This window comes from Eptatretus burgeri, chromosome 16 (assembly GCF_056783735.1).
Source record: "Eptatretus burgeri isolate ZD-2024b chromosome 16, Ebu_testis_v1, whole genome shotgun sequence".
Lineage (NCBI taxonomy): Eukaryota > Metazoa > Chordata > Myxini > Myxiniformes > Myxinidae > Eptatretus > Eptatretus burgeri.
In genome coordinates this window covers 23,653,544-23,674,247 of record NC_140976.1, presented here as the reverse complement: position 1 = coordinate 23,674,247, position 20,704 = coordinate 23,653,544, and the positions used below count along the sequence as shown (strand labels likewise).

The window sequence follows — 20,704 nt, the reverse complement described above, 5'->3', positions numbered from 1 at the left end:
GTCTTTCTCCTACTGACTAACATTCCCCTTCTCACCAGTGCGTACCTCCACCTCTCAAGGCTCGATTCAGCCTGCTCCCTACTCTCCCTACAGATCATGATGTCATCCGCGAACATCATGGTCCATGGAGACTCCAGTCTGATCTCGTCCGTCAACCTGTCCATCACCATTGCAAACAGGAAAGGGCTCAGAGTCGATCCTTGGTGCAATCCCACTTTAACCTTAAACCGGTCCGTCATTCCTACCGCACACCTCACCGCTGTCACACTGTCCTCATACATATCCTGCACGATCCTCACATACTTCTCCACCACTCCCGACTTCCTCATACAATGCCACAACTCCTCTCTTGGCACCCTATCATAAGCTTTCTCTAAATCCACAAACACACAATGTAACTCTTTCTGGCCTTCCCTATACTTCTCCATCAACATTCTCAAAGCAAACATCGCATCAGTGGTGCTCTTTCCTGGCATAAACCCATATTGCTGCTCACAGATCGTCACCTCTCCTCTCAACCGATCTTCCACTACTCTTTCCCACAACTTCATGGTGTGGCTTAACAACTTTATCCCTCTGTAATTTCCACAGCTCTGCACATCACCCTTATTCTTGAAAATCGGAATCAGTACACTTAATCTCCACTCCTCCGGCATCCTCTCACTTTCCAAGACTTTATTAAACAATCTGGTTAACAACCCCACTGCCATCTCTCCTAAGCACTTCCATGCCTCCACTGGTATTCCATCTGGGCCAACCGCCTTTCCACTTTTCATCTTCTTCATAGCAGTCCTCACTTCATCCTTACTGATCCACCCCACTTCCAGATTCACTATCTCCACCTCTTCCAACCTTCTCTCTCTCTCATTTTCTTCATTCATCAGCTCCTCAAAGTACTCCATCCACCTTCTCAACACACTCTCCTCGCTCGTCAGCACATTCCCATTTGCGTCCTTTATCACCCGAACCTGCAGCACATCCTTCCCAGCTCGGTCCCTCTGTCTTGCCAATCGGTACAAATCCTTTTCCCCTTCTTTTGTATCCAACTTCTCATACAGGTCGTCATATGCCTTTTCCTTGGCCTTAGCCACCTCTCTTTTTGCTTTTTGACGCCACTCCTTGTACTCCTGCCGACTTTCTTCATCTCTCTGACTATCCCACTTCTTTTTAGCCAACCCCTTCTTCCTTATACTTTCCTGTACTTCCTCATTCCACCACCAAGTCTCCTTATCTTCCTTCCTCTGTCCAGATGTCACACCAAGTACCTTCCTAGCTATCTCCCTCACAACTTCTGCTGTCGTTGCCCAATCATCCCACCCATCTTTACCACCATCCAACGCCTGTCTCACCTCCTCCCTAAATTTCACGCAACAGTCTTCCTCCTTCAGCTTCCACCATCTGGTCCTTGGTTCAGCCCTCACTCTCTTCCTCAACCTCACCTCTAAAGTCATCCTACAGACCACCAATCGATGCTGTCGAGCTACACTCTCCCCTGCCACAACCTTACAGTCACTAATCTCTTTCAGGTTGCATCTCCTACTTAAGATGTAATCCACCTGTGTGCACTTTCCTCCACTCTTGTATGTCACCCTGTGTTCCTCCTTCTTCTTGAAATACGTGTTTACCACTGCCATTTCCATTCTTTTTGCAAACTCTACCACCATTTGCCCTTCCACATTTCTCTTGTTGAGACCGTACCTCCCCATCACCTCCTCATCCTCTTTATTCCCTTCCCCAACATGTCCATTGAAATCTGCTCCAATCACCACTCTTTCATCCTTGGATACACTCTCCACCACTTCATCTAACTCACTCCAGAAATCTTCTTTATATTCCATCTCACACCCCATATGTGGGGCATATGCACTGATGACATTCATCATCACCCCTTCAATTTCCAACTTCACACTCATCACTCGGTCAGACACCCTCCTCACCTCCAATACCCTCTTGACATGATCTTCCTTCAGGATTATCCCGACACCATTTCTCCTCCCATCCACACCATGGTAGAACAGTTTGAAACCACCTCCAATGCTCCTCGCCTTACTCCCCATCCACTTGGTCTCTTGTACACACAGTATGTCCACCTTTCTTCTCTCCATCATATCAGCCAACTCTCGCCCTTTGCCAGTCATCGTCCCAACATTCAGAGTTCCAACTCTCACCTCCACACTTCTACCCTTCCCCCTCTCCCACTGCCTCCGGACTCGCCTTCCCCGTCTCCTTCTCCTCCTTCGCCCAGCAGTAGCACAATTTCCACTGGTACCCTGCTGACCACCGGTACCGGTGGCGGTCGTTGGTAACCCGGGCCTCGACCGATCCGGTATGGAAATTCGTTTTGTTGTCCGCATAATGATTTGGCATAGGTTTTTACGCCGGATGCCCTTCCTGACGCAACCCTGGTCGCCTCTTACGACACACAGGGATATGGTACACCTATTCTAACCGGGGCATACACCGGGCCCAGTACAACTGGTGCTCATTTCGCCGACCTCGGAAGGATGGCAGGCTGAGTCAACCCCCTGGTGTTTTCGACTTGGTTTATATATATATATATATATATATATATATATATATATATATATATATATATATATATATATATATACATACATACATACATACATATATATATTAATTCAGTGTCCCAACGGGGCTTGAACTCAGGACCTCTTGGGTCCCAAGCCACTGCCCTTACCAGTGCGCCAACACCAGGCTTATATATATACACATATTGTGTATATATATATATATGTATATGTGTATATATATGTATATGTATATATATAAATATATATATATATATATATATGTATATATGTATATATGTATATGTGTATATGTATATATATATATATATATATATATATATATATATATATATATATATATATATATATATATATATATATATATATATATATATATATATATATATATATATATATATATATATATGAAGGCGAGCCTGGTGATGGCACAGTGGTTAGGGCAGCAGCTTGAGATCCAAAAGGTCCTGAGTTCAAGCCCCGTTGAGCCACTGAATTAATACACCAGGGGGTTGACTCAGCCTGTCATCCTTCCGAGGTCGGCGAAATGAGTACCAGTATACTGGGCCGGTGTATACCCTGGTTAAAATAGGTGTACCATATCCCTGTGTCGTAAGAGGCGACCAGGGTTGCGTCAGCAAGGGCATCCGGCGTAAAACATGTGCCAAATCACTATGCGGATCATACGGATGATCCGCTGTGGCGACCCCGAACGGGAGCAGCCGAAAGAAGAAGAAGAAGATATGTATATATGAAGGAGGTTTTACGGTGTGAGACATAATCCGCGGCGATGCTCCCCATAATTGTCAGGATGTGCATCTGATGTATAAACGTAGACTCTGGTCATCATTGGTTAGATATTTATCTGTATACTATCCTGATCAGTGGTTCTGTTTGATGGTTTGTTGTTGATGACCATATAATCTTTGTCTCTTTGACAGAGTCACCAGGCTGAAGTCTCTGTGTTGGAGGTGACTCTTTGGTGTGACTGTGTTCAATAGGGATATATATATATATATATATATATATATATATATATATATGTATATACGTTTTATTTCTTTGGTCAGTCTTGGACTATTGTGCATATCTCGGTTGTAGAACATTTTAACGCCCCATATAATGATGAACGTGGAGCACTTTGTCGCGGTATCATGTTGGTGATTGTTGTTCGTGCAAAACTTGTCAATCAAATTATGTGACACCATTGAAGTGAAATAATCCATGGTGTCTTTTGCATGAGTAGGCCTTTCTGGCAAAATCCAAATTCCTGGCAATTGCGAACCACCCAGTCCATTCCTTGCCACTCGACTGTTTCGACAATACCATTGGTGTGGAAAGGTTATCGACATTGGTTTGCATGATCGTCGCATGATATCTGCTAGGTAGTCACTTTATAAGTTCAACTCTGCATGCATTCATATTCCTGAAAATTCCCTTTTAATGTTGCTGAAATGGTGGAACCAAATCTTCTTTGGGGGAGGCAGTTATAGAAACATGCTTGTCTGATATCCAGCCCACGTAGAAGCCAGAGATCCCTGTCGGGCATCTTTTGAAAGAGTAGGGCATGCATACCAGCACCCACACCAAATTTTCCCTTCAACATTTTCATCTCTTCATGTGGTTTTTGGGATTGTTTCCAAAATCACTGAATGAGAGAGAGAGAGAGAGAGAGAGAGAGAGAGAGAGAGAGAGAGAGAGAGAGAGAGAGAGAGAGAGAGAGAGAGAGAGAGAGAGAGAGAGAGAGATAGAGAGATAGAGAGAGCGAGAGAGACAGAGAGAGAGAGACAGAGAGAGAGAGAGACAGAGAGAGAGAGAGAGAGAGAGAGAGAGAGAGAGAGAGAGAGAGAGAGAGAGAGAGAGAGAGAGCGAGAGAGCGAGAGAGCGAGAGAGAGAGAGAGAGAGAGAGAGAGAGAGAGAGAGAGAGAGAGAGAGAGAGACACAGACACACAGAGACACAGAGACACAGAGACACAGAGACACAGAGACACATTTCAAAAGTGTGCAACTCCATATTTTAATAACTGGTATCAAGAACTCCAAGAGCCTGAATGATTTGACTCGTATCGAAACAAAAACAAGTATGGGAAGGTAAATGAACACTGGTAGCATTCCTGTAAGGTTGTGGGGGTGAAGCCAGACATGGCAGCAAGGGTTGTTGATGACATTCCCTATTGGTGACCACACCTGTTCTGGCAAGGCTGTGTCCATAAAAGTGATGAACAGTCCTTTGGCACGTCCTGTGCCTCACAACCCATAAGAGAGACAAAACGCACACAACACACGGTGACACCAGGCCTAACAGTTCGCCACACTCTTCGTCGGGGCAGTCGTGCCACAACAATGGGCACGTAATGACCTTTCATCCCAGAGCTTGCTCAGCGTGTCGCTTTGCCGCTCTGCGACCATCTGTGCCTGGCAAGCCAGAATTGATATTTTATATCATTCAAGAGATGGAGCTTCACCCTTGTTGACCCGAAGCAGATGGAATGGAATTGTCCCAACTCAAAAGACTCAGAGTGCATTTTGCATCACATGCAGTTTAACAAATGGAAAGGTTTTCACAGCTTGGAGGCCTTGACAACACAAGGGTCGTGATTGACATGAACTTTGTATGTTGTATGCTCGTACGTGTTGTCTTTTAGCTAGTATAGCAACTGTTTGTGATAGCACAGGTGCTTCGCTTTTGTGCAAAAGAGTCAATCTGTTACTTACTCTTACTTTAAATGTGGTGTTTTGGTTTTGTGGTAATGTTAACATCTCTGAGTTGTTTAGGTAAGCCTGGTGTTGGCTTAGTGGTTAGGGTGGCTAGCTTTGGATCTTAGGGTACTGAGTTTTGAGCCCTGTTGGTTGCTGAACCAACACCAGGTGGGGTTTATTCAGCCTGTTATCCTTCTGAGGTTGGTGAAAGTACCAGTGTACTGGTGGAGGGGCACAGGATCAGTGGCTACAGCTGTGCCTCAACAAAATTACAGCTACCCTTCAGCCAAGCTGCCATATAGAAGAAGAAGATGTTTAGTTCTGAGTTTGCTCTTTGATTGATGGAGTCGAGTTTGGTTTTTAATTTTTATTTTCAATGTTGTGCCTGACCAGCAGGAGTTGCTGCATTGTCGGCGATTTCGTTGCATGAACAAAGCAAGGAGATGGTTGTCAATGTTCTGACTGAATGCATCTGATGGAATCCTTCCTGTTGCTTTTCAGATGAGAGAGAAGATGTGCAAAAGAAAACGTTTACAAAGTGGGTGAACTCTCAGTTCAACAAGGTGAGTAGAAGGCATGACTAACCCGATGTCACCATTTTGTTTGGAGCACATTTCCAACAACAATGCCGATTCAAAAGTCCAGTGTTACATCTTCCTTGTGTAATATTAAAGAGGCCAATGCTATTGTGCTTGTTCCATGAACAAAAGAGAAAATATTATTTTGGATTTAGATTATTATTTAAATTTTGCCTTGTTCACATGTTGCCTGGATTAGTGGTGCGCTCCAGCACCCATAAGAGGTTTGTGTGTTAAATGAAGCCTATAATGATCTCTGGTGTTCTGATACTCCTTTAATCATAAATGGAACATTATTGTCAAAGCTGTAGGCCTCGCTGGCTAGGTTGCACCACGCACCTTTTATGATTTGGCACTGTTTGGATAATGTTCTTTCGGAAACAGCGTGAGATTTCGGTCATGGAATAAGAATCCTTAACGAAACCTGACTGTCACACCTGTGCACTCCCCTGGGCCCAACTACTGATGTAACTAAGTGCGGCAGGGAATAGTTCTGTCATCTTTGCAAGACTGCTGCTGCATACAAAAATGTGATGAAGCAACTGTGAGACTCCTCCGTAGGTGATATTCGTCAGACCTGATCTCCAAAAGCACGACCACTAGGTTGCTACAAAATATTTTGGGTCACACAATATTTGCTCTTCAAAAGCAGCAGAACCAGGCACAGATCCACCATTAGGGCTTGTGATGCCGAAGACAACATCCCCAATATTTTTCTCTAAAGTATAGAAAAAAATTCCCTCTCCCCTACCTTTTGTGAAATTGTTACATGAGTCCCTTATTCTCTCTTCAACTCAAGAACCCACATCGTAATTCATTCCATTTTTGGCACCATAAGTTCAAACTGTTTGGAGAAAGAAGTGACTTTGAGTGAACGTAAATGAATGTTATTCTGGTCACAAAACACACTAAACCAGAACGTTTTCCAAGAGCAGTTTCCTTTCCCGATTCGACTTCGTCTTTAATATGCAGCTGATGCACTTTATATACTCCAAGAATACGACATGGCACATAATAATGAGCAAGTAACAAACTGCACCGACCGAGGTAACCACGCGCGTATAAACTTTTATTTCATCATAATCGGCCGTTGGTCTCAAAACCAGTGATGACACACGGTGACCGTTTTTCGTCACGAGCACAGAACTTACAAACACAAAAGTGCATCTTGAGCTGCCACCACCACTTTTCTCATTTTCTTTCCCAATTTATCAAAATGCAGTTAAAGATTCCTGGCTTTCTGATCGGTAACTTCTGCTTTTCAAGCAGCAATGCCAACCTCCTTCCAAACAAGACAACATCCTTGAAATGGTCAATTGTTTCACGAACCTGCGCAAATGAAGAATACCGCTTCGGTTTGGACTGTTGGACTCACTTATGTTTCTCTCTGAGCAGTTCATTGGTGTGATTTTGGCAATTTCCTATGTTGCCCCAGGTTTAGTGTCATTCACCTTCACATTTTCTTCCTTTTAATTCTCGCAATTTGTGCTGGAATGCGTCCTGAATAAATATTCCATGAAACTGTTGCTATCTCCACCACCGAAAGTGGGCAGAGGTTATTCACCCCTGTTTGTTTGTTGGTTCGTTGGCTTGTCTGTCTGTTTGTTTGTGATCAAAAAACTATGGACGGAATCAGACAAAACTTGGTGGACATGTTGGGTGTGTGACAAGGATGAATTTATTCAATTTTGATGAGGATCTGGATCTGGATCCGGATACTAGAATTTTTTAAGGTGATTTTTCACAATTGAAATATAACACCAAAAATGATATATATCATGAAATTTCAAAAAATTGTGGAGGGATTATCACAAAACTTGGTGGATGAGTGGGAAGGTGAGAAGAACAAGACGATTCGATTTTGATTCAGATCCTGATGCAGATCTGGCCTATCACTGGGATACAAAACGTAAACTGTTTAGCTTGGTGGAGGTATGTGCTCCACCGAGTGCCACTCGAGTTATGGTTCAGAAGTTGATGGGGTTCTAACCCTTTATTATGAGAACATGGTGATTATTAATTTAAAAATTGGGTTAAAATGTGAAAGGGCAGACTCATAGTGACTATAAATAGCTCTTATTGACCCCTCCGCTGTGCTTCAAGTGTGAGATGCCCCATCTATATAATTCCAGCAGTGTGTGTGTGTGTGTGTGTGTGTGTGTGTGTGTGTGTGTGTGTGTGTGTGTGTGTGTGTGTGTGTGTGTGTGTGTGTGTGTGTGTGTGTGTGTGTGTGTGTGTGTGTGTGTGTGTGTGTGTGTGTGTGTGTGTATGTGTGTGTGTGTGTGTGTGTGTGAGACCGCTGTTTCTCAACAACCACTGGTTCGATCTAATTGAAACTTGTCAGCTATATTGCTGGGGACCTGAGTATGTTCCTTTTCAAGGTTTGATAGTGTTGTGGTTGACGAAATTCACAAACCACCATTCAGGTCCCTTAGGTGAGATATCTCTGTAAGTATATGTGTAGTTAGGCCCAAACCCGTTGTTTCGAGGGAATAAATGTCATTCAGTCGGGCTGCGACTCTTCAGGATAGCAGTTTTTCTTTCACTATCTTTATTTTGGACCAGCCGCCATTACTACCACCACCAACCACGTCTCAACAGCCATCACACAACAACCACCAACCACAACGCCGCTTCACAACAACAACCACTAACCACAACGCCGCTTCACAACAACAACCACCAACCACAACGCCGCTTCACAACAACAACCACCAACCACAACGCCGCTTCACCACAACAGCCACGACCTTTACCGTCACAACTCGCCACCATCGCATCACCACCATTCTTGCGCCACTTGTGGGCACCGATACTGGACTCGTGCAGGGCGCGCACCGAGCAGCGTGTTCAGAAACATCACAGACTTTCCGAGAAAAACGGATCAAAAACGACTCACGCCCACTTCTGTTCCGTCCTATCGGAGAGCGTGGGGCGATTTGGCCCCGCCTCCAGGGCGTTGGAGTGAGGTCGCTATATGCAAATTCATGGATCAAAAAGCATTCACGCCCACTTTTCCTCGGTCCAATGGGGAGCCAGTTAGAGGTGAAGGGTCGGAGGTAAAGGGTCAAAGGTGGGGGAGCGAGGCCACGGGGGATATATACGGCTGCGTTCGTCAGTCAAGGCAGTTCAGTTCGCAGTTGGGAGTTGTCGGTGGAGCTGGGAAGAAGTGGTAGTAGTCAGAGTGAAGAGGACGGAGCTGTGGAGAGGTGGCGGCGGCGAAGGCGATCGAGGGGGTGCTCGCGTCGGAGTCGGGGAGCGGCGGAGGGAGAGGCCGGCGGCGCGACCGAGGTTGTGGTGGAGACGCTCGTCGCGGGACCCGAGACAGGGAGATATCCTCCTCCCCCCCGAGCATCAACAACCCCCTCCTGTTTCCACCCCGCGCTGAGATAGTGCGACAAGGGGGCCCCTTTCCCACCCCCTACCAGACACTGTCCGCGAGGCCCGCGGAGTTGAGGCGCCACCGCCGCTCTGCGTCTCATCATCAGACGGGTAGGCCCGACACGGTCTCGGCCCCAGGCCCGCCTACCCCCCTCATCCTTGAGGGTGGTTCTTTTCTTTTGCTTTGGGAATATGTGTTGTCGGCGCCGTCTGTGAAGTAAAATTGTATAAGTGTTGCCGTGTGCTCGGTAGTCGGATAGCTCTGCATTGTCTTCTTCTTTTATATTTGCTTTTTGTGTAATATTGTGTTTCTTCTCCTTTTACATGTGCTTTTGGTGTAATTGTATATGTGTGCTGCCCGTTCATCGCGAAATAAATGTGAGTTATGTTGAACTGTTCTCCCGCTTCGCTTCGTCTTTTCTTTCATTGAATCTCCATCTTGCTTCACGTAAAGGGTTGGTTGTGGGCTAAAACGCCCGATAATTAATCGAACCGTCGAGGCCGACGAATAACACCGCTCGGTTATCCCGATAGTACGGAACGGGTCGCTTAAAGTGGCCCGTGTCCGAAGTCGACCTGCGGCGAGGTGCGATCGCCCGGTCTACCCTCCGTGTGGGTACTTAGGTAGGTCGAATTTGGCGAGCAACCCTATCCCACGCGGGGGCCGATTGGCACGATCGTGGTGAGACCGAAAGGTCCACCCGTGACTAGTTCCCGGCGTTAGTCCGAGAGGGTCACGACTGGATTGTCCGTCCGGTGGGCGACGTGCCGCGATTCGAGTTACGTGGCCGTCCGCACGCCGGCGGGCGCGAATCCGCAACACTGGTGTCAGAAGTGGGACATAAACTCATCGCCCTCCTCGCGGCACTGGTATCGGAGAATGGGAAAACGGGCTCTCCTGTCTCCAATTAAATTCACGGGAATCGGTCCAGGGGTGAGAGGAGCGACCCCCGATTCCCTCCAAATTACGAGCGAGCTAAATTAACCCTTTAAGAGAAGCAAGATGGCGTCTCAAGGCGAGCGGGAGCCGGGGGTATTAGAAATGGATGTAGAATGTGTAGAATCCATGGCTCAGGATGAAATCCCCGTGCAGGAAATGTTGGTTGTGCAGGAAAACGAACTCGCCCAACTGAACCCAGAGCCCGAAATAGGTGCGGCGGCGGCCGCGGTGTATGACACCTTCTCTCCCCCTCTCCACCAAAACCCTTCCCCGATCCCTGCCGAAACGGCTCACCCAAGCACACCCGACATGGCCCAGCTATTCACTATGCTGGCAAAAATGAATGCAGAAATGACAGCGAGGATGGATGCGTATACACAAAAGATGGAAACGAATGCGCATGAAATTATAAACGAAATGAAAGGCATGAACAAACAAATGAACGAAAAGATGGATGCGAATGCACAGCAAATGAACGGAATGGAAACAAACATGAAGGAAGAAACTAAAAAGCTGCGGGGTGAGACGCAGAACATGGGCTGATGCCTGCAGGCGGGCAGGAAGGCCGTTAGCAGGGAGCTTAAAATGGCGACTCCACGTGTGGGAGCGAACGAGCTGGGAGGGGGTGCAACGGTGACCGAAAGGGAAAAATTAAATGGGGAGACCAAAACGTGCGAGACGAGACACGAGGTGACGACAAAGGAAATAAAAATAGTTGAGACAAGGGAGGTAAAGGGTGAAGAGGTGACTGAGTTGGCAGAGACACGGGAGATGGGAACGATAGAGGGAAGACTGCACGATGAAGACAGGGTAAGTGACGCACACACACACACACGGAGGTAGTGGAGGATAATGGGGGTGAGCTCGCGGACTGGGTGGAGACCCGGTGCGAGCAGTTGGATGGCCTCCTCCAGGAACGAGGGGAGGGAGTATGCCCCCTTGAGGCGAGTCACGACCAGGTGAGTTCGGTCGTGCTTTGCGAGGTCGAGGGGAGGAGTGCTGCGAACGGGTGCACGGAGAGCTTGGGGGGTATAGAGGCCCCGGAGACCCTTGTGGGGACACGAATCCCCAGTGTGGTTGTCCCTGTGTGTGTGGTGCAAGGGGTGAGTGCGTACCCGTGTGTGGAAGCGACCCCGTGTGTGAGTGGTGTGGTGGCGATTGTGCCGGAGTACGTGCTTCCCAGCACGCCGTGTGTGAGTGAGGCACGGTGTATGGGTGAGGCACCGCGGGTGAGTTCCCCCGCGTGTGTGAGTAGTATGGTTTGTGTGAGTAGTATGGCACGAGTGAGTGGAAGGCCGCGAGTGCGTGGAGCCACGTGTGCGAGGGAGGTGGCATGCGTGAGTGAACGGCCGAGTGCAAGGGAGACCGTGTGTGTGAGAGAGCGGTATGTAAGGGAGATGTCGGTCGGCATGTGTGAACATGCAGCCGCGTCTCCCGGTGTGAGTTTAATGGTATGGAGTGTGAGCGTCGTAACACGCAGGTGTGCGTGGGTCGAATGGCGACGACGGCGACATGTGAGGAAAGAAAGCCGGGTAGCGGCTGTAGTTGTTTCGGGGACCGTGCCGGGTTCACCCAGCAGTGAGCACGAGGTCCGTGCTGTGCAACGCACGAGGCCCCCACGTGCTCGCTTGCGAGAGTGAAGTCCCGGTCCGGAAACGCACGCGGTGGATTTGCCGATCCCGCGGACGGACAAAGTTTAGGCAGGATTATGGATTTGGACCGGACGGGTTCTCCACGCGATCGTGTGTGTTCAGCTCCAACGGGCAAAGCACATGTGTTCGCGTGGGGAACCCCTCGAGACGTGGGGCTTGTGTTTTTTTTATGCGCACGGTGACGCCATGGCTGCACGTGGGGTTGGAATCCGGCAGGAGGGGTATCCCTGCCGGATGGTACCGTCCAAGGAGGGACGAGGTACACGTGCAGCTGCATGACGTCACGGGCAGGTGTAAAGGGCACGAGCTGCGAGTTGCCGCGCTGGTGCTGCGCATGAAAAAAAAAAAAAAGCAAGCCTCACTTTCGGGTGCACAGGATTCCTAGGCAAGGGGTGGAAGACCCCCTTGACCTGGGCACATGATGGAAACTAGTTAGGGGGAAGGGTTAGCTTAGTTAGACCGACTTCATGGGGCAGGGGTAAGTCCTCATGGAGTCCGTGGAATGGATTAGGTAGAGGGATTTAGTGAGCTTTAGGTTGGGAAATAAAATGATTTATTTTGAGGACATGGACAGACTTGTGAATGTGTAGAGGGGACGTAGTTTAGCTACGTAGTGTTAAAAGGAACGTGCTATAGTTTAAGGGACGACGTGGGAGTACGAGTTAGTTAGGGGAGGTAGTTAGGAGGATGGCAGATTTCAGCGGTGAGTGTGTTGAAGAGTTGGTGAGTGAAGTGGAAGCATGTGCTTGGTGAGTGAGTGAGGCCAGCGGGTCTGTGTGTATGTAGCGAATGGGGACTGCATGGTGCGATGAGTGATTGGGGGGGAGGAGTGACTCCCGCCCAAGGGACCCCGGGGTCAGTGTAAAGTGAGTTAGCTGGGTTAGTTAAATTGAAAAATGGAGGTCGTTTTGTTGTTGGTGTGAATGTAGGCTCGAAACCCATTTGGAGGGGTGCAGGAGCCCTGTTGACGGGCTGGGAGCATGGCTGCGAAAGGTGAGTATCGCTGAGTGGGTACCCCGGGCACCAGGCTAGTCGGCCGTGGTAGGCCAAGGGCCCATGGGGGGCCGGGATAGCGTAGTGGGCACGGGTGCACCTGCTTGGTGCGGGGGCCCGGGGCGCCATTAGCCACGTGGGCAGTGTTGTGGGCACGGGTGACCCTCGGAAAGGGGCCTGGGAAGCCAGCCTGCCACGTGTGCGTTTCAGGGGAGGTGCCATGGGGGGCACTCCCAGGTGTTAGGGAGCTGGTAGGCTCAGAGGCAGTGTAGTACCCGGGGGTGCCATCGTCGGAGAATCGGCAGAGGGTCGTGCCTGCCAAAGGGAGCCACGTGTCCCAACCATGAGACCGTGTGAGGGCACGGAGAGAAAATTGGGGGGCGAGGCCCGAAATTGTGAGGACACCAACACAGGCGACGGGAATCTGGGTTGTTAGAACCAATAGTTTAAGCGAGAGGCGCTTGTTGAAAGCCCCGGGGTAGTTTAACAGTTAAATGGTTAGGGTAGATTAGGAGATGTACCCCTCCGCACCATCCATCCCCTCGCTCTCGTTGTGGGCCGCTGGACCCACTTTGGTTATAGATCGCTGAACTCTGGGGAGGCCATCCTGAGGCTTCGTTGGGCCTCGACACAGGACGTTAGCTCTCCCTTGTTCCCCTCTGGGAAGGGAACGTAGGGGTTGGGAGTAGGCTAGGTGACAGGATAGGTTAGCCGAACAAGGACGATAAAGGGGGTTAGGGGACGATTTATAGTGGGGAAGTAAAAATAAAAAAATAAGTTGGGGCTAAATTGGTTTTGGACAAATTAAGGGAGTGGGTATGGACAGTGACAGGCAAAGGCGATAGGTGGGAGGGAGACAGGTAGGTAGGTCTGAGCCCGCCTTCCGAGTGGCCAGCACCACCGCACTCCCTCCACCAACCTCCACTGAACGGCAAAGGCTGGCCAGCTTCATCTGCTGGCTGCGTTGCTGCAAGGCAAAGGCCGGCCCACTTCATCGGCAGCTGTTGTTTTGCTGCAAGGCCTGTGCCGGCTGGATCGGCTGCAGCTGCTGTGCTGCAAGGCCTGTACCGGCCGGATCGTCTGCAGATGTTTTCTGCAAGGCCTGTGCCGGCCAGTTCATCTGCCGGCTGTGTTTGCCTGCAGCGGCCTTCTTCTGCGGGCTGTGTTTGCCTGCTGCCTTTGCCATGCCATGCCCACTGCCCCTGTTCACCAGCCCCCGTTCAATTTTTGCTTTGCCCCCCCCCCTGTTCATTTCCATGTGCGCCAGGATCCGCAAGGCAACAGTTTGCAAGCTGCAAGAACTGCCCTGTTGGCAGCTACAACACGGGCCTGCAGTGGCGGCCCGTGCACCGTGTTTGTGTTCATCCATCCATTCGTTGTGTTCATTGCGTGTGCCACTTGAGCTGGCACGGAGACTGCGTTTGTGCAGCCCATGCACCGTTTTTCACTGCGTTCAGTTTCAAAAGGGAAGGCCTTGGACTGCGTGTGAGCAGCCGGCCACGTTCCCTGTCACCTGCATTGTTTGAGCCAGAGACTGCATGCGAGCAGTCTGGCTCCCTGCTAACTGCTTTCTTTTTGCAGAGTTCATTGATCCTGGGCCATGGTTTAGTGTAAAATTTGTAAGTTAAGGTTAAGATGTACTGTAAATATGAGTGCGCCCCCGGCATGTTTGTCTTAGCGCCGGCAATTTTATTTAAGTCGTCCGTGTGAGTGAGTTTGTTTGGGTAGTTACTCAGCCCTCAGATTACTTATTTTGGGGACACAAATACCATGAATGTCGCACTCAGGGATCCGTAGGTAAAATGTACTAGGGGAAAACTACACATGATGGCACACGAAAATTTGACGACTCGGGACGAGTCTGTAAAAAGGGGAGGGGGTAGTGTTGTGGTTGACGAAATTCACAAACCACCATTCAGGTCCCTTAGGTGAAATATCTCTGTAAGTATATGTGTAGTTAGGCCCAAACCCGTTGTTTCGAGGGAATAAATGTCATTCAGTCGGGCTGCGACTCTTCAGGATAGCCGTTTTTCTTTTACTATCTTTATTTTGGACCAGCCGCCATTACTACCACCACCAACCACGTCTCAACAGCCATCACACAACAACCACCAACCACAACGCCGCTTCACAACAACAACCACCAACCACAACGCCGCTTCACAACAACAACCACCAACCACAACGCCGCTTCACCACAACAGCCACGACCTTTACCGTCACAACTCGCCACCATCGCATCACCACCATTCTTGCGCCACTTGTGGGCACCGATACTGGACTCGTGCAGGGCGCGCACCGAGCAGCGTGTTCAGAAACATCACAGACTTTCCGAGAAAAACGGATCAAAAACGACTCACGCCCACTTCTGTTCCGTCCTATCGGAGAGCGTGGGGCGATTTGGCCCCGCCTCCAGGGCGTTGGAGTGAGGTCGCTATATGCAAATTCATGGATCAAAAAGCATTCACGCCCACTTTTCCTCGGTCCAATGGGGAGCCAGTTAGAGGTGAAGGGTCGGAGGTAAAGGGTCAAAGGTGGGGGAGCGAGGCCACGGGGGATATATACGGCTGCGTTCGTCAGTCAAGGCAGTTCAGTTCGCAGTTGGGAGTTGTCGGTGGAGCTGGGAAGAAGTGGTAGTAGTCAGAGTGAAGAGGACGGAGCTGTGGAGAGGTGGCGGCGGCGAAGGCGATCGAGGGGGTGCTCGCGTCGGAGTCGGGGAGCGGCGGAGGGAGAGGCCGGCGGCGCGACCGAGGTTGTGGTGGAGACACTCGTCGCGGGACCCGAGACAGGGAGATATCCTCCTCCCCCCCGAGCATCAACAACCCCCTCCTGTTTCCCCCCCCCGCGCTGAGATAGTGCGACAAGGGGGCCCCTTTCCCACCCCCTACCAGACACTGTCCGCGAGGCCCGCGGAGTTGAGGCGCCACCGCCGCTCTGCGTCTCATCATCAGACGGGTAGGCCCGACACGGTCTCGGCCCCAGGCCCGCCTACCCCCCTCATCCTTGAGGGTGGTTCTTTTCTTTTGCTTTGGGAATATGTGTTGTCGGCGCCGTCTGTGAAGTAAAATTGTATAAGTGTTGCCGTGTGCTCGGTAGTCGGATAGCTCTGCATTGTCTTCTTCTTTTATATTTGCTTTTTGTGTAATATTGTGTTTCTTCTCCTTTTACATGTGCTTTTGGTGTAATTGTATATGTGTGCTCCCCGTTCATCGCGAAATAAATGTGAGTTATGTTGAACTGTTCTCCCGCTTCGCTTCGTCTTTTCTTTCATTGAATCTCCATCTTGCTTCACGTAAAGGGTTGGTCGTGGGCTAAAACGCCCGATAATTAATCGAACCGTCGAGGCCGACGAATAACACCGCTCGGTTATCCCGATAGTACGGAACGGGTCGCTTAAAGTGGCCCGTGTCCGAAGTCGACCTGCGGCGAGGTGCGATCGCCCGGTCTACCCTCCGTGTGGGTACTTAGGTAGGTCGAATTTGGCGAGCAACCCTATCCCATGCGGGGGCCGATTGGCACGATCGTGGTGAGACCGAAAGGTCCACCCGTGACTAGTTCCCGGCGTTAGTCCGAGAGGGTCACGACTGGATTGTCCATCCGGTGGGCGACGTGCCGCGATTCGAGTTACGTGGCCGTCCGCACGCCGGCGGGCACGAATCCGCACCAATATTAATCGGACAAGTGCTCTCCAAGTTATGGCCATTTATTTACCAACCAATGACAGGACACGTTGCTGCGTAGGCGTGGCTGCGTCGGCTGGTGCGCGGCCGGCCGACGATGACGTCACGTGCCGTGCCAGTTACGATGGGGATCAGTGCCTTAGTTACCGTGGCGTAGGAGTGGCAATGGTCAATGACAGTGAATGTCATTGCAAGCAAAGACAGGGAGGTAAACTTGATTTTAATTTGGATTTTAATTAACTGTGTGTGTAAGTATCACAGCAGTTGTTACTTCAATGCAAGCGATAATTCGTGAAATGCATATGAACATTCCGTACGAGCACGCACCACTTCCGGATAGTGATGACTGAATGTATTCTCATAATTTCTCGTTTTCTTATGCGCATTTATAGATAAACACAATGCCCCAATCCAGTCATCGTTTACGAGAGCAAAGGAACAGCCTGTGTCGTTGTTTGAAAAAAAATTTTTTTGTTGTTTTTTTTTTGGGGGGGGGGGGTTTGCACGTACGGACACGCACATACGGGCACGCGAGAGCGAAGGAACGGCCTGTGTATTTGTTTCTGGCTCACGGTTTGAAAGTTTTTCTTTTTTGGTTTGCACGTACGGCCACGCACGTACGGGCACGCGAGAGCGAAGGAACGGCCTGTGTGGTTGTTGTTTCTGGCTCGCCAGGTTCCTGGCACCTATGTGGTTGTTGTTTGAAAGTTTTTTTTTTGTTGCACCTACGGCCACGCTCGTACGGGCACGTACTAGTATTGTTAAATCGCTTCAGTGTTTCTTTATTTATTTACCATTGAGCTTCAGTGTGTATGTCCAGGCATTAACGCTTTTCCCAATTGAGCTTTTGTCATCAAATTTTCAACAAACCTTTATTTATGAGAATATGGAGAATACAAATGAATAAAATGTACAATTATTTTTAACTGTCGTTTTCGTCAAGTTTAGTTCGAGTACAAAGCAGACGCGGACAGGCTTCACATTCTGTGATGATTTCTCATTCTTTATTGATTTGTCACTGTTGGGTCCAATGTATGAAATGATCATTGTTAATGAGGTTTTTATTTTTTTTATTTTTACAGCTTCAAGGAGTATATATGTTCACGTCATTTTGGTCGAGGTAATTCCCTCTCGTTAAGCCTGGTGTTGGCTTCACCGATAAGGTAGCTGGCTTAAGATCTTAGGGTCATGAGTTTGAGCCCCTGTTGTGCTGTTAAATAACACCAAATGGGTTCACTCAGCCTTTCATCCTTCCAAAGTCGGCAAAATGAGTACCAACATACTGGGGTAATAAAGTCATTCGAGTATCCTGTGGCGGAGTGGCGACCCTTCCAGGATTGTAATTCTTAGCCAATGAAACTGCCTTGGCAGCTCCGATGTGCCTCACAGCATGAAAGGAATGTTTATTAGCCCCCGTTGAATTCAGTCCAGAATGGGGGCTTATGGATTTGGTCTCGATTTTCGTGTCCGTGCGTGTGTGTGTGTGCTTCTGCAACTATATATTGGATATGTATGGACCGATTTTATTTGTACTTGGCACAAAGACAACACATTATGGTGTACTTATGGACGTCAATTATTTTTTCGGCATCAGATCCAAGATGACTGACTGGCGGCCATTTTAGTTGTAAAAAAACCCGGTGTCGAAAACTTCCTCAAACATTTCTTGGACTTACATTTACCGATGTTGCTTAAGCTTGGCACACAGATAATGAATCATCATGGCTTACATATGCACATCGTTTTTTTTCGAGATCAGGTCCAAGATGGCTGATTGGCAGACATTTTAGTTGTGAAAAAACCCTGATGTCGAACACGTCCTCAACCATTTCTCAGACATGCATTTACTGATGTTGTTCAAACTTAGCACACAGTTAAGGAATGATGGCTTACACATGCACATCATTTTTTTTTCGACACTAGATCCAAGATGGCTGACTAGCGGCCATGTTGTTACTTAAATATGTCCCCAACCATTTATCAGACATGCATGGTCCGATTTTGTTCAAACTTGGCACAAGCGCAGTACATGATGGTGTACACATGTCCACCCTCACTTTATTTTGCGATCTGATAAAAGATGGCCGACTGGTAGACTGGTGGCCATTTTAGTTGTACAAAAATACGGCTAGCCCTTGAACACCATACACCAAAATTACTAAAACAATGGGGGCTATGACATTTTATATCTTTTTTTTGAACTTATTATTGTTATTAACCTCCTCCCGTTAGATCGACACAGCCTTTTGAGAGGTATTTAAGGTGTGCAATTATTGTGGAAGTGATGCTCCTTCTGGTATGTATTAACTTTCCTTTCGTAGATACAAACTTGGCCTCTTCGTGCTCTCATCTGAACTCCTGGCTTATTACCCTGCAAACATGAAGTGAAAAGCAGGGTGAAGGAATTGGTTCATGGCCGTCCGTCTGTCTATCCATCCATTCGTCCATCCGTCTGTCTGTCTTATCAGTTTATGATCGACGAACAACTTATTGGAATTGAATGTTATATTTTGAACGTGAATCAGAGCATGAAATGGAAGACAAGTCTTCATTTTACTGTTCCTTGGCTTTGAATCTGTCCCGATTGCGCATGTGCAGAGAGGAGTGAGATAATTACGTGACTCTGTCTGCCTGCCTGGCAGTCAAATAAAATTGAAAATCATTCCAAGTAGGAAACTTACTGTTTCTAAGGACGTTATAAATCACACAAACAACAGGCACAAAGAACTAATATAATTTGTTCGATAGGATGATGTAATAGACACTGCGGTAAATAGTGGTAAAACAGGAATTAATTATTTTATACGACTTTTAAAATCTTTATTTTATTGAATTTAATGACATGCGTGAACACTGTAGTACACAAATCACCTTCTTAGTACCTTCAATAACCTCCAGTGTTGCAGTATACGGGACATTTTCACAAAAGCAGGTCAGGTAACGGTAAAGAACAAACTCAAAAATCAACTTTCTTTGATATTCTCAAAATAGTGCTTGAACCCCTTATAAGGCCGAGAAAAATGTTCAAATGATGTCAGCAACGCAGGATCACCATAAGGCCTCTGCACTGACTGGGCAATATATGCTTGATAAAAATTCTCGGACAGTCTTTACCGTTACCTGACCCGCTTTTGTGAAAATGTCCCATACCATTGTGCTTCAATTTTAATAAAGATTCAATGGGGTGGTGTATAAGGGTAGTGTTCAGGACTGCTTTTGGATTACTGCTGGACTACTTCAATTGCACAAAACTTCGTATTTTACAAAAATGATCATTAAAATCATTATTTTATTAAAATCGAAGTGAAACTGTGCAGGGTATTGTGTTCTATAAACTCTCTAGTTTATTATATCTTTGTCTATTCATGTCAACTATTGTTCTTGTAATGCAACGAAAATTATATTGATGTCAACTAATCTCTGTTCCACACATGATATATGTTCAACAATCTCTACGATGAGCCTTGGCTCGCTGTATACATTGTCAGCTTTATGACATGTGTGGCTTTGTCTTTATGGCTTTACTTATATGTGAACACAACTGGTTGTTACTTATTTATTTGTATTCGCTTTGGGAAGCACAACCAATACTGCCATCCCAACGTGTAATTGTACATATTTAGACAGCCAGCCAAACTCCATTCAAGAATATATGGGAGTCAGGGAATAACCTCTTCGCCCCCTTGTTTTATTGAAGTCACAGAGGCATGAAGTCAATTAAATGAATAAAGAGTGAAACTGAAAAAGATATAAAATACAGAGCAATTAATATCAGAGATCTATACATTTGTTGTCATGACTGCCGAACAGTAGGTGCGAGCACAAATGTATATTTGTATATGTATGTAAGTGTGTATGTGTGATATATATATATATATATATATATATATATATATATATATATATATATATATATATATATATATATATATATATATATATATATATGATTCACGTCCGTTTGAGATCAGATGAGAGCACTTCGACAGGCTCCACACATTTTGCCTACATCTCCACCCAATGGCATTTGCCTTCTGTTTTTACCCCTCAGCCCAAATTGGGCTGAAAAAGGGGTATTGTCGTCACAGGCGTTGTCGGGCGTCCGTCCGGGCGTCTGTCAACTTTTGGTTTCTGTTAATTTCGAGGAGAACGCCTTGTCCGATTAAATCCATTTTTGCAGGGTATGTTGGGGTTGAGTAGAGGAAGGTTCCTTTCGAAATTGGGCGCG

The 20,704-nt window shown here is 47.7% G+C and overlaps 1 protein-coding gene across 6 annotated transcripts in view; it reads left to right on the top strand.

The window, feature by feature from the left end:
• The window catches only part of LOC147010706 (dystrophin-like), a 1,018,488-nt gene that overhangs the window by 135,899 nt on the left and 861,885 nt on the right, over positions 1-20,704 (top strand). For all 6 annotated transcript variants that reach the window (XM_085859617.1, XM_085859614.1, XM_085859615.1 and 3 more), the window contains one exon: positions 5,754-5,815. In XM_085859617.1, coding sequence (XP_085715743.1) covers positions 5,754-5,815 — 62 coding nt within the window. The remainder of the gene's footprint in view (positions 1-5,753; positions 5,816-20,704) is intronic.